The following is a 14,580-nucleotide window of genomic DNA, read 5'->3' as shown; positions in this document are numbered from 1 at the left end:
AAAAATACAAAATACAAAATATGCATGTCCAATGAAATACCGACTCCCATCTCACGTTTTCTAAGTAGCCCACTCTTGCTTAATTACGGCCTTAAGTGTGCAAATGATGCTCCAAACCCTACCACAATCTAATTATCTCTACACAGTAGACATAAAGTTGTAAACTTCTAGCTAACAAGACGTTGTTCATATTATCAATCTCGTGGTTTGAGATTCGATTCTCCTATCCCACACTTTAATTACAATAACTCTTAAAAAACAAAAAAAAAAAAATGATCGTCGTTTCAACTTACAACTCTCCAACGAAAATGTGAGTGAGTTAATTAGTTGAAGCTTCATTGTAACTAGTCTTTATTTTAAGAGAACGAGAACATACATAGTAACGAAATTGGAAATTTAAAAAAGTAATTAAAAAAAAATAAAAGGAGAGAGAAAATGAGAAAACGACAAGAGTAAAAAAGAAAAGAAAAGAAAAGAAAAGAAAAGAAAACGTGGCAGTAAGAGAGGAGAAGCAGTCAAATCGTCCTTCTTACAACTTACATAGCTGTACTGGCCCCACCCTCACCTGACCCTCCCATTCTTTCTTTTTTTCTTTTTTTTTTTTCTTTAAAAAAATAAATTAATTTTCTTTTAAATCCTCCCGTTCCACCACAACATCAACTACAAAATAAATAAAAAAGAAATCCCTCCTCCGCTCCCGCTGCCCACCGTCTTCTGTCTTAAAGGGCAAAAAGAAAAAAAAGATGAGACATGGTAGGACTCAGTATAATTTTAGAAACTCGGAAACTCGACATCGTCACTGAGTCAACTCGTCAGGTCATTGACAAAACTACCCTTATGATGATTAACAACAACCACCACCGTCGCCGCCGCCACCACTCTGCTTCTTCTTCTAAAACTCCAACATTTCTGGACCGATGCTTTCTGTGCGCCCAGAAGCTTCTCCCCGGAAAAGACATCTATATGTACGAGTAAGTAGTTAACCTTTTTTTTATTATTCATTTTTTAAATATATTTCTTCTTCTTCTTCTTTTTTTTTTTTTTAAATTAGGACATAAAAAATTATTTATTTATATATACAAAAATACAGAGGCGACAAGGGTTTCTGCAGCGAAGAGTGCAGATGCCGGCAGATTTTCATGGACGAAGAAGAAACAATGGTGGACGCCGGAAACTGCTCTTTCGCCGCCGCCATTAACCCACAACAAACCACCGCTCCTTCTCCCTCCCCTCCCCCTTCTCGCCTCCCTAAACCCACCAAAAACCACTCCCCAGGTATTGCCTACTGACCGTCATCAAATCATGAATCGCTTTTGTACTTTTCTTTTTTTTTTTTTTTTTTTTTTTTTGGTTCGGTGGGTTTTGATCTCTGAATATGAAACCAAGGGAAGAAAAAGAATGGAGTGTATTTAAGATCAAATTGGCAAAAAGACTTCCATAGATATTGAGATAAAAGGTGGATATTATTGATGATTGTTTTTTTTTTTTTTTTCTTTTTATGTGTGGAAAAGAGATGGGTGTTATGTTTGTTTTTGGAAAATGAGCTTTGTTATGCTTCCCAAGCAACAAACTAGAAGTTAAATCCATATTAATGTGTCTAAATCCTCTACTCCCAAACAAATATGAGCTGAATCTTATGAAAATATCTTATTATACTCTTGCTTAAAATATCATTTTGCTTTAAAAAAAATTGTTTCCTTTTAACTTCGAATACTTTCAAATGAAAGTTTATGTGGTTGATTTTTAAAGTCGGACAATTTATACGCATAGTTTTTTTTTTTTTTTTTTTTTTGAATTTGTTTATAATTTAACCATTTTATGGACTATAGGAACTAAAATATAATGGAAACTAAATATAGTAATCAAAAATAGTTTTTTAACCTATAATCTTTTGTACTAAATGTCACCTTTTTTTATTATTTTTATTTTTATGAATTATACTAAATGTCTCTATTATTATTTTCTTTGTTGATCCTTATTAATACAAAGATTTAATTTTATGATGATTTAGTTCATTTAAGCGAATTCAATTCATTAAATGGTTTCAATTTCGATACAAGGTAAATAATTCTGAAACCATGTTCTTTTGCTTATGGAGAAATGGTTTTATTTTATTTTATTTTATTTTTAAAATTTTAAATTTCCTAAAATATTTAATATGTTTTTGAAACATTTAAAACATTCACACATAAATATTTGTAGCCATTATTTTCGAACGATGATATGCTATTGAATAGAGATTTATAATCTCTCCCGTGGGAAAAAAATGTGCTAATTTTATTTGTTTATTTTGATTATATAAAATTAGTGGAGAGATTTATAATATCTCTAGTGCGAAAAAAATGTGCTAATTTTATTTATTTACTTATATATATATATTTATTTGACATAGTTGCATTGTCTTAATATTTATGGATCAAATTGAAATAAAATTCAAATTTTAAAAGTAAAATCGTAACATTTTGAAATTTAAAAATTAAATTAATATCAAATTTAAAATTTAACTAAATGTTAACACCTAAACAATCAAATGAAAATTATCCAAAATCTAAGAAAAAAAATACTTTTCTCAAATTTGTATGATCAATTTGGAGATTTGATTCTAAACTTGGGAGTAACGACAAAAATAGTGAGATTATAATACACTTTCTATTAAAAAAAATATATATTGTAAAGTACATGTATTTGTTGGTTAAATGAATCGCATACTGCCAAAATAGGTGACGTCTAGTGTAATACGGGTTAACAGTAATGTTTCGAATTTGAGAGTGAAAGTAAGAATTTAATACGTTAGAGCTTGGAATAATTATTTATCTAAAGTTATTTTTTCTTTAGTTTCTTCTTAGAGAGATACTTGTTCTTTTCGATGTAATTAAAGTATCTCCTTTTAAAAGGAATTATGTGTTTTAAGTCAAACTTATATATTTATTTCAATCGTTCATTGATTGATATGTCAAACTTATATATTCTCTCATTTTTATTGAGTTGAAACTCGAAAAAAGAGTCCAATTATATAATAGAGGCCGAAAAGAACATGACTTTGAGAAACCGTCATTAAAAAAGATAGAATTATAGAAGAGGGTTCACCCTTATGTATATGGCCCTAAGGGTTCACCTTCATGGCCAACTAAATGTATGACTCATAAGGTTGGCCAATCCATAGAGAAAACTAATATTTAGGGTTATGGATTAGAGTCCAATCTCACGAGTTTAGTCTGACAACAAAGTTACTCTAACGATTTGGGAAAGACAACCAACTTGACCCACACAATTGACCTTTTTTTTTTTCTCGAAGGTATTGAGATACAACATTCTTTAAAAAAAAAAAAAATAATGAATCTATTAGATATAAAGATTGAGTTTTTTTTTTGTAGAATAGTACATTAAATTTTCATTCTAATGGGTACTAGATTTGTGAATTAAAAAAAAACGATGAATAGTTCAAAGATTTTTAGATATAAAATTAAAAGTACATCCACATATTATATGTAAAATTGAAAGTTGAGGAGCTTAGTGTAAATGTTCAACCGATTGAAAAGACAATTTTGTTTTAGTGAAAAGATGTTTTTCCATTGAAGGAATTTGATAAAATGGACAGCTTAATCATAACAAATAATAAATATGGTTGGAGATCAAGTCATTTACTTCACAAAGCAATGATTAGCTCCAGTCTTCTTTGTTCTTCATTCTTGTATATAAAAAAATTATTTGGTTAAAAAATTAACATATGACATTTTTCATTGGAGAGCTACTTGAATCGTATAAAGATAGGTGAAGAAATTTATATATATATAAATTATTATTAATTAATTTATGAATTAATTTTGTATAATATAATATAATATACATATTTTAATTTAACTAATCGAAACTACGTACGTTGCACATGTTTCATAACGTTGGAATGAAATGTATATGTATAAGTAGTTAAAGGCTTCTACTTAATACTCATTCTTTCTTTATATTAAAAAAAATCATATTACACAAAACAAATTTGAATTAATATATATTTTTAAACTATTTTTTTTTTTTAAGTTCTCAACTTGATTTTTTTGATCTCTTAATTCAAATATTTGATAGTAAGAGAACAAACAATCAAACAAATATATGTGTATTTATAATAAGAAAACTATAAATAAAAGCTCATTAGTTTTATTAGAAATAACAACCCGTTTCTATTATATTTATTTCAAAATTATATAAAGATGAATTGTTGTATATTTACAACACATTTGAAAAGATAAAACAAAAGCACGTGAAAATAATAAATTATTATAAACCGATTCATTGGTGTGCATTTATAGAAATTGCAAGATTCAATTGGATTTTGGTGAAAAACCATTAAAATGAAGTTAGTGTATTTTTCCTAAAATTTGGAAAAAACCACTAACATGATCATTTCATTTTACTTTTAAATTAGTTTTATATAATTAATTCAAAAAATAATTAATTTAAATAAAACTATTTTTAATTTTTTAATTTTTTAATTTTTTAATTAAACTTTTTAATTAAAAGAATATTAATTTAATATCTTAATATTAAATTAATAAAACATCAATGTCACCAATATAAATCAATTTCATATTTAAATCATAATTTAATTGATTTTCTAATTTCGTTCAATTTCAATTAAATTAAACATTTTTAATTGTATCATATACAATTAATTGAAGACCCTAAAATCGAATTTGAACATTTCAAATTCATAATCTAATTTCATATATCAATGCTCAATTTGTTATTCCAATTTAAGAGCTAGTTGAGGGGCCTAATGAACCTACAGATCAAGAGCTCCAACGATTTATAATTAATTCGTTAAACTCTTTAATCGAATTAATTACTATTCTTAACTATCAAGGCACATTATTATAGCTTGATAGTTGCACTCTCCTCACTGTAAATATATTTCTATCCATGTAAACCATAATCAATAAGTCTCTCCTTCACAGGTCGTTTATAATTACAACTGGGTCAAAATTACCATTTTACCTCTGTAAATACATCTTGTTCCTCAGATTCTCATTGACCCTCTAATGAACAATTTATTCATAATACTACTTATGAATCATGTCCCTCTCTATTATGAGAAGGCAGGACCCCAATTATTCAAGACCTGGAATCACAAACATACAAGAACAGTTATGCATCTCAAACATAATTACAACATGCTTTCTTAATCAAATACAAAAGGAATGAGAGACATAACTTTGAAGAACTCTTCTTCTGTAAATCTCTCACTCTCGTGAGCAATCGACCAATAATACCTCGCTCTCTGAGCACTTGTCTAGCAATATCTCGCTCTTGTGAGCAATTGTTCAACCAATCGTCTAGCAATCACGAACTGTTTGATCCACGAGCAGTAACCCCTCAACAATACCACTCGGCAACCTTGGTATTCTCGGAGTGAGAATCCAGGAGGTGTGGGCTCTATGTGAATTTGGTACAGGGAAGGAGGAAAAAAACGATCAAACTACACGATCAAGTAAGTGGGAGAAAGGTTCTATCTATCGCATAGATTAAGAGTACTTAATCGTTTAGTAAATCTCGCTCTCGTGAGAATCGCCTAGCCGATCACTTAGTCTCTCGCTCAATCGTTTACACGATCATTTAGTAAATTTAACTCTCGTGAGAATCATCTAGCTGATCGCTTAGTCTCTCGCTCAATCATTTACACGATTGTTTAGTAAATCTCGCTCTATCATTTAGTCTCTCGTGAGCATGCGATTAGTGAATCTAATTATGAAGCGATCGATTAGCCAAATGAAAACTCTTTTCATTTTATCCTTCAGTTATTAAATACTAAAATTAGCCTCCCATTTGTACGGTTCGGGGAAGAAGTGAATTCCATCTTCTGTAGCGGAGTTCCCAGCTCCCCAATCAGAAGAATCTCCAAAGTGGTAGGTTTGAGTCGGCAATCTGGCCACTCGCACTCATGCAAATCAAAGGACCGCTCTCATAGACAAAAGTTCCCAACTCACTCAGGATTAAGGTCATGTTACCTATGGTCATTCTAGTGAAATGAAAGTCTCTGTCATGAACGGTGTTATATAACGAGACTAAATATTTTGTGGTTTGGTCTTATACAAACTCCTTTGTATAGGATACCCCCGCTCGCATGTCTCCACATGAATGATCAGGATCAGACCATCTGTAGCACTTTACAATACTTGTAACATCTATAAAGAGAGTCGTATCCCTAGTGTCACCAGGATAAGGTTTCCCTTCTATATCTATATACTACACACCATTTAGGTTATCACTTAAGGCATGATCCACTTGTATGTCTCCACATACGTGTTTAAGTTACAAAAATAACTAGGGATCTTAGTTTATTTGTTTGTGGTTAATGCAACTAAACTATCTCATATTTCATAGACAACAGTGAAGAAAATATCTCATATTATTACATCACAAGCGTTTGTTCATACAGGTGTTTACAAACTACAGGACCCTATGAGATTTAGGGCATCAACCCCAACACACTTGACACTAGTAGTTCTTTGGTTGGCTATTGCGATGTTGATTAGGTTGGAAGTTCATAGGACAAAATGAGTACTTCCGAAGGGTGTTTCTTTCTTGGGAATAATCTAGTTTCTTGGTTTAGCAAGAAATAAAATTGTGTCTCCTTATCTACAACTAAAGTTGAATGTATTACTGCAGGAAGTAGCTGTACACAATTGATTTAGATGAAACATATGTTATAAGAGTATGATGTCTTACAAGATGTCACGACTCTTTGTTGTGACAACTTAAGTGCAATAGAATCCTTTTCAACACAGTCGGACTAAACGCATAGACATCAGACATTACTTCATTCGTGATTTTGCAGAGAGTAAGCAGATCTTGTTAGAGCATGTTAACACGAAATACCAATTAGCTGACATCTTCACCAAGGTTCTTGACGCTGATAGGTTTGAGGCCCTGAGAGTTTCCTTAGGTTTGTGCATTTTGAAGGATTAGCAATTACTATTTTGGGCTGATTTTCAAAATTTCATGGCATGTCAAGCGTGGAAGTCGAAGCAATTAATTGATGATCAAATCATATTAATTACGGTTGGTATTGGGTTAAAGAAATTCAAATGTTGCTTGATTTCAAATTATCTTTCAAATTTGAAGTTTTCACTAATTGAAAGTGATAGTTCTTCTTTTAAATTTGTGTCTGTCTTCTATATTCAACCGTCCCCGAGGGGTTATTTACTTGAGTTCAATATATTTGATTCTTTAATGCCCAGTACTAGAACAGGCACACACACTTCCGATGAAAATATGGTGCATTACAAGGAGAAAGCAAAATGGAAAGAGGTTGTTGAAGAGGAACTTCCTCTGGTTTCCACGAACAAGTATGACGTTCGTGTTCATGGGATGTCTTCTGCAAAAAAAGAAGTTGGTATCCCTCCTCCGACGGCTAAATGCAGACATTCTGGTACTGCTTAACCGAGCAACACAAAGGGAAAAGAAAAAGTAAGTTCTTCGTCTCTCACTTTGAATGATTTGGTTGGTGAGGGTGTTGACATTTATCCTGAAAAAAGACAAGTCCTCTTCTGAAGGTTCTCCTAAAAGCATGCATGAGTTTATCATTTTTCCTAGAAACCCCAGGGTTGTCTCTAGTGAGTTTGTCCCTGAACAAATTAAAGATAGGGTTTCTGAGGGTAAGGTTACAGATGATAAGAAACCTATTTCTAGTTTCGATAATTTAACTTCTATTATTTCTGACTCTGGTTTGGTTGCTGAGGAAAATGTTGGTTCTGTCGTGTTAGAGACGGAAAATGTATTACTGTTTGATTCTAATGTTAATGCAATAAATGATTTTGTTGACAAAGTTGTTTATGAAACGCTGGTCTCTGTTTCTTCTTTACCCGTTTGCAATGAGCCTGAGATTTTAACAGATAATGTGAATAGAATTGTTGAAAACCTTGATGAAGGGATTTCAGTGTTTCTCCTGAGACAGTTCTTTGGCTGATTAGGGTGGTGAGAATGTTGGAAGCGAAAATGTTCCAATAGTTCCTCACACTAGTGAAGCTGTAATAGTTGGTGTTGGCTCAACAGATGATCGTATGTCTCATGAAACTAGTGCTGCGAAGGAAGATGTTCGACAGGATGTTGAGGATTTTGATTCAGATGATAATGTATCTCTGTCAAGACTTACTAGCAAAAAGATTGAAAAATGTTAAAGGTGGTGGTGATGCATCCTCTAAAACATCGGAGTCTGAATTTGATTAAGGGGAGTCTGAGGATATTTCTGATTCTACTAAAGACAGTATCTTGAAGGATTCTTCTCATAGATGAGCTGGCTGTGCTTCTATAAGAACTGGAGGGAAGAAAGCTGCTACCTCCAGACCTGCTTCCTTGAATGTGTCATCTGTTCTTCTAAACAATGTGTCCTTTCATACTGAGTTGGAAGCCAACCTGTGGAAATATATGATTCAAAGGAAGATTGTTGATGAAAAAGAGATGTCTGATCGAACTCAGAAATGTTTTGATCTTGTCAATCTAATCTTACAAGCTGAATTAGATAGAATTGTGTTAAATTTGGGTCCTTTCTATCCCTAACTTGTTCGAGAATTTATTGTCAATCTTCCTCCAGATTTTGACAATTTAAGCAGTCCAAATTTTCAAAAAGTTCATGTGCGTCATCATCCATTTGTTTTCAATGATGATCTGATTAATAAGTATCTCAATCAAACAATGTCTATTGGTGTTCCTGAGAAACAGTCTTCCTGAAGAGAGTTTGTCTTTGAGTTGACTGGAAGTGCAAGGACATCCTGGCCTAAGAAAGGACAGTTATCTACTGCGATTTTGAGTTCCTAATATGCTGCTCTTCATAAAGTGGGGATTTTCAACTGGTGTCCCTTTTTTCACAAGTCTGGGTTGCCAGTTTCTCTTGCTACTTTGTTATTCCAAATTGGCACTAGTATTCAGTATGATTTTGGAACCTTTGCAATTAATTAGATTAAACGATACATTGGGTCACAAGCTTTAATGTTGCTCATTTGCTACTCTCGTTTGATATGTGGTGTTTTGTTGGCTTAGAAATCAAATCTTGTTGGCCCTGACAAGGCTATTGGCCTTGCTCTAACACTTATTTTAATTCACTTGAAGCTTATCCAAAATTTTCACATGTCTGATTTTGCTACTCCTATGTTGATGGTTTAAATCAGAGGTTCATAGAATCTCCTTTTGGCAATCGTGTCTATAACATCTGTCTACTGAACTAAAAAATATTGATGATGAATTACTAAAACTTCAGGAACGAAGAGAAGTTGTGGCTGGATTGTTAAAGACAATACGTGCAATATTGGCACATTCTGTTGTGGCCTCTTCTTCTCATGTTCAACCTTAATTTTTAAGCCAGAAAGGGGAGTGTTGTAACCTTATCTTGTCTGGCGGTTGCTGATGTTGGTGGTTTTTATTGGTGGTTTGATCATTTGTTTTGTTGTTGTGTTTATGTTCTTTTGTTTTTTTGTACATATGTTGTTAAAGACTTTGTTGATTTTGACTGTTCTGCTCTAGACTTATTGTTGTTACTATTTTTGTTAACACTTTATTCTTGACATTCAGACATGTTATTTTATAGTTATTTTTGGTCCTGCCTTAAAAATATAAGCAAATGGGAAGTTTGTTGGAGATTTCATTTGATTGGCTTTATATTTTTCTAAGGTCTTGGTTTCTGTAGATGTCTCATAAAATTCCTTGACATCGGGTTTTGAGATCATAATATTTTCCTGCATAATATTTTTTTCCTTATCTGGAAAAATTTGGTAAATTGATTTTGTCTAATATTTTCCTTTAATGAGGAGTGAATTGTCTTCTCCTATTTGAGAGTTATTTCCTTTTCTAAATTCGTTTGTAAAAGGTGTGATTTATTGAGAGCCGTTTGGAAGAAGCCGAATTGTATTTTTGAGAGCAAGACGATTTTTGTACCTCTCTGAACTGTTCCACATTAGTACTTGCTCGTTGTTTATTATCCCGTTGTGCAAGTTCTTCATTCGTTGATTGCAACACGTTGAAGATTATCACGACTTAGGGGAAGCCAAGGCCTTAGTTGCCAGAGAAGGGATTCTTAGTCTTAGAGGGAGCCTAAGACTTAGCTTCGAAGAGGGAATTCTCCATACTAGGAAGATCCTAAGATTCATTCGTGAAGGGAGTTCACTAACTCGAAGCAAAAATATCATCATGAAAGAAGTCTCATCACTAATATCATGAAGCTTAGAGAGAGTCTAAGTACATTTGAGAGAGAGTCTCACATCTAAGTGGAGCAGGTGACTTGGGAATTGAGTTCTACATGAGATAAGTGATACATTGTAAATTGCTTAACTCATCAGTATTAATGGATTATCTTTTCTGAGCATACTGCCCTCCAAATATAGGTGATTTATCATTAAACTGGGTTACCAACTCTTATGTTCGATTACTTGTTTTTGTTTATTGTTACAATTCTTGTTAGTGTTTTCGGTTTAATATCCGGATTTCGAGTGACAAGTCATCCTAACTTTTATTCAAAAATAAATAAATAAATATACCTAAATGCTACAACAAAATTTCTTCAATTTCTACACAAAAAATGGAAGAAAAAATATTGGGGAAGGGGTTTACAAAATTCTTGAGAAAAAGAAAGAAGGGGGAAGATATACCTAATGAAAATGAAAAGTTGAATTTAGCCGTTTATAGATAAGATTTTGATTTTATAATTTGATTTGTTTTAAATAAAAGGATATTAACCTGATATAACATGAGATATTGCGATTTTTCTTTTTCTTTTTTTTTTTTTTTTTAAAAAAAAAAACTATAATTTAACAATTAACATACCAAAAAATAAGGAAAATCTTTTTTTTAAAGAATCAACGTGTAATGGTAAAAAAAATTAACTTGTAATGACCAAATGAAATATGGATTTTTTTTAATTGATGCATAATGGCCAAAAAAATAGGGAATTTTTTTTTTTTAACAATTTAAATGAAGAATTATCTAAGATATCTTTGTAACCAATCACTAAAAGAGACAAATAGAAAACTCGAATGCTTCTACCATATAACATGAAATATTGCATATATTAGTGTTTTTATTTCTTTTAATGTAATTTTGTATTTTAAAATTTTAACTTCAAAGCCGATTCAATAAATAAAAACATTACCAAAAAATAAAAAAGAGAGAGAAGTTCTCAAAATTGACTATTTGAATAACAAAATCCAGTATTACTTTTCAAAAACAAATATGTCAAACTGATATTCAGCAAATTAGGCGAAATTGAAAATATAAATCAAAATTCAGACTCCATACGCACCCGGTCCTTGATATTACAACACACTCGACCATAATTTTCAAGAACAAAGTAGCCAAGCAGGCCCCAAAGTTACTCCTCAGACCAAGAAAGTTGAGGGTAGGGCTGCTAAGCTGTGTAAAAAAGGCAAACCATTATAAAAGGAAACAAGAGTAATGAATCAACAGAAATATGCTGCAAAATCAACAGAAAAGAGAGCTTTTAACTCCTCCCTTTATTCAGCAACAGTACAAAAACTCTTCTTGTTTCGAAGTTCCAGTCTGCACCACCCCCTTTTACCACACCCTATCTTGTATTGTACTTGTACTGCAACAATGGTGCATTTACTCTTCTATAGCTGATCAACTTCCAAGGCAGATTTCAGAGCTAGTATTTGAAAATTGAACCACAAAAATACCCCATTAAAAACCACCATATACTCATCTATCAAGACGTAGTGACACAATTTCAAGCAACGTTGACCATTTGGCCAACGGTACAGCATTTTCTTTTACTTTTTGAAGCTAGTACTGCGGCCTTTTGTTTTAATGATATGGACAAAAAGACCTTTCGAGACACTGTGTATATGGCGCATTGAATTTCTCGTTTCACCATTTAATCTACTCCCCACTGATATATTAGTTACAATATATAAAATGCAACATCAGGTGATTTACATACCGGTAGACTAGATTATACATACAAGAAATAGTTGTAGCATCATTATCGCCAAGCTCGCCAAAGTAGTTTGTGGCATCTTTTTCAAGGGGAGAACAATCATCAACCAGATTTGAAAAGTAGAATTGCTTTCTGATCCAGGTAGAAGTAAACAAAATGGTTGGTCTCATGTGTCACATAAGAACCTGAAACAGAAACCAGAGATTAGAATCATACTTGATATTAATTTAATGCAGGAAAATGAACATACACGAATAGAATCCTGAATAAAGCTCAATAATCAAGAGCAAGACAATGCACTGCAACATTCAGGTATAAGGGAGCATATTATTTAGAATTGTCCCAAAATTTTCAGTCTGAAGCCAGCAACCAGAACAGTAGGTTCTTTTCATCTGCTAACATAATAACTACAAGGGCTTGCACTTTTTAAGGCCAGGAATGCATTGTTAGTAAGTTCAGTCCACCAAAATGGAAAAACCATATGGATCACTAATACCACGAGGGGTTCTTCCAAGGATTGGGGTGAATGGATTGGCCATATAAAGGAAAATTTTGGCTCTAAGGGGTAATGGAATCCACGAGCAACAGCACTACCCACTTACAAGCTACATACCAACTTGAGGTCAAAGCATTTACTGTTCAGCTCTAAATCTCAGAATGGCATGGTAACAAGAGTTTACTATTCAAAGTTTATATTAGCAGGGCTCTCTGTCAGTGTGGTGTGATCACTGATCGCAACTTCTATTCTTTGCTTGTAAGAATTTTCTGTTTCCCTAACAGCACAAAGAAAAAGAGAAGTTGCAGATCACCTCCCTGTATCTCATCGAGCAATCTTTCACATCCCATAAATACCAAGAACTGAACATTCGACACTTAAATTAAACATGAAACAATGGATTTTGATTCCTATCTTTCACCATGTGAACAGAACCATACAGACATCAGATTGACTCGTGTTGAACAAAAATGGTTAGAGACAATATCACAGTGAAGCCAGCTTTAGTTTAACACTGCCTGATCACATTGCAAATTGAAATTAAACCATTAATGTTTCAGTTGAACTACGACTAGCAAAACTAAGCCAAATTCTACTTCCATGCTACACCCTAATTTTCTTCTTTAAGAAAAAAGAGGCAACTCAAAATAGGAAGATTTGAACCCAAAATAACTATTCACAACCTATTGGTCTTTGTCACTATGGAACACTTGAACCTGATAGTCAACTTGCATAGTTCCAAACGATCCTATCTCACTATGCTAGTTGGCCTCATCATCAAAATTACATGGGGAGCCCCCACCCCTCCAATTGCCACAAACCATGGCCAGACCATCCACTGATATTCAATTCATATAGGCTAATACGATTGCGGTAGCTGAGAATTTGCTCGCAAATACAATATAGAGTACGGCGATGGACCAAATGGAGTGGAAATTCTCCAATAGAGTTCACTTACCTAGTGATGCAAGAATATATGTAATTTCAATGTACTAACACACTAATGTGCTAAAACTGCCTATGCAGACAAATCTTGCTTCTGCTAAGTGGTGGAGCCTGAAAGAAGAGCCCTTCATCTAATTATTCGCTGGAAAAAAAGTTTAAAAATAAACAACTAGATCCCAATATCAGTAGAGGGAAAAGAAACCTACAGAGTGAAGTTGAAGTCAGAGAAGCATTTCCAAGCAAGAGAAATCAATAGAGATTCAGTCTATCAGCGAAAAATTAAACAGGAAGGTAGAGATTTACAGAGAGAGAGTGAAAAAAGGTACCAAAATTACGACCGACGATGCAATGCCAGGTCGGTCCATGATTCTTATCGAACTGTTTCTTTATCTGTTCGGCGATATCTTTCTCGACGGAATGCTTCTCAAATGCCTAAGCGAAACAGATTGTGAAGGGAATTAGTTAAGGAAGGATTAGAAAAAGGAGATTAAGAGTGGTTTAATTAGAGAGAAAGAAGCACAAACAGCTATGGCAATATCAATAGCTTCCTTCTGCATGTCACTGAACATATCGGCGCTCTTGATGACGATTTTCTTGGAGACGGCAGCAGCAGATGAGGGTTTGCGATCGTCAGATTCAGGCTTCACCATCAGAGGTGGAGGATTGGAGCGATGAGATTCCTGGTTCATGACTTAGTGGAGTTTTCAGAGAATAAATTTTGGTGGTAAGAAATGAAGAAGAGAGAGTAAGAGAGAGTAAGAGAGAGGGAGAAGAAGGGGCTCTTGCTCTCAACCACTATCACTCTGCGTCTCTTCTGTAAGATTCCCGACGCCCAGTCCTCTCTCTACTCGCTCGTTTTTTTTTTTCCTTTTTTTAAAAATTCCTCTCATGATTTTCGACAACATTTTTTTATTTTTTATATTTTATTTTACTGCGGCCAACTGGACTGCGGGCCACGGCCGTTTTTATCAGAGAAAATACTCATTTATATTATATATATTTTTTAATATATCAATTTATACCTTTCATTACATTTCGATTAGCTAGAATTTTTTTTAAAAAAAGCTTTCACGAATTTATGCTAATCATCCATATTATAAAATCGACATGTGAAGAGTCTTACATATTTCAAAAATTAATATATTAATAATTTTAAAAGGTAATCACAGTGAATAGTCTAAATTGATTAACTTGTGAAAATTTA

At 33.0% G+C, this 14,580-nt stretch overlaps 2 protein-coding genes across 2 annotated transcripts; one reads left to right on the top strand and one right to left on the bottom strand.

Moving 5' to 3' along the window:
- The first annotated feature begins 647 nt into the window (after positions 1 to 647).
- On the top strand, positions 648 to 1,484 carry LOC120073450 (FCS-Like Zinc finger 15-like). Its single transcript, XM_039026301.1, has 2 exons — positions 648 to 971; positions 1,091 to 1,484. The coding sequence occupies exons 1-2, from the start codon at positions 751 to 753 to the stop codon at positions 1,287 to 1,289; spliced, it is 420 nt and encodes a 139-aa protein (XP_038882229.1). The 5' UTR covers positions 648 to 750; the 3' UTR covers positions 1,290 to 1,484.
- A 9,760-nt stretch (positions 1,485 to 11,244) lies between these two features.
- On the bottom strand, positions 11,245 to 14,268 carry LOC120090982 (dynein light chain 1, cytoplasmic-like). Its single transcript, XM_039048773.1, has 3 exons — positions 13,901 to 14,268; positions 13,703 to 13,808; positions 11,245 to 12,120 (listed from the first exon to the last, which is right to left on the bottom strand). The coding sequence occupies exons 1-3, from the start codon at positions 14,063 to 14,065 to the stop codon at positions 12,038 to 12,040; spliced, it is 354 nt and encodes a 117-aa protein (XP_038904701.1). The 5' UTR covers positions 14,066 to 14,268; the 3' UTR covers positions 11,245 to 12,037.
- Positions 14,269 to 14,580: the final 312 nt, after the last annotated feature.

The sequence above is a fragment of the Benincasa hispida genome, chromosome 1, assembly GCF_009727055.1.
Source record: "Benincasa hispida cultivar B227 chromosome 1, ASM972705v1, whole genome shotgun sequence".
Classification (NCBI taxonomy): Eukaryota; Viridiplantae; Streptophyta; class Magnoliopsida; order Cucurbitales; family Cucurbitaceae; genus Benincasa; species Benincasa hispida.
This window is presented reverse-complemented; position numbering and strand designations above follow the sequence as displayed.

Bases quoted from the DNA above. Each gene is read 5' to 3' on its own strand.
- LOC120073450 (XM_039026301.1), top strand. From the start codon at position 751: ATGGTAGGACTCAGTATAATTTTAGAAACTCGGAAACTCGACATCGTC. The intron at 972-1,090 runs GTAAGTAGTTAA...ACAAAAATACAG, and splicing joins AAAGACATCTATATGTACGA to AGGCGACAAGGGTTTCTGCA.
- LOC120090982 (XM_039048773.1), bottom strand. From the start codon at position 14,065: ATGAACCAGGAATCTCATCGCTCCAATCCTCCACCTCTGATGGTGAAG. The intron at 13,809-13,900 runs GTTTGTGCTTCT...TGTTTCGCTTAG, and splicing joins CTATTGATATTGCCATAGCT to GCATTTGAGAAGCATTCCGT. The intron at 12,121-13,702 runs GTACCTTTTTTC...TTTCTGTTTCAG, and splicing joins CATCGTCGGTCGTAATTTTG to GTTCTTATGTGACACATGAG.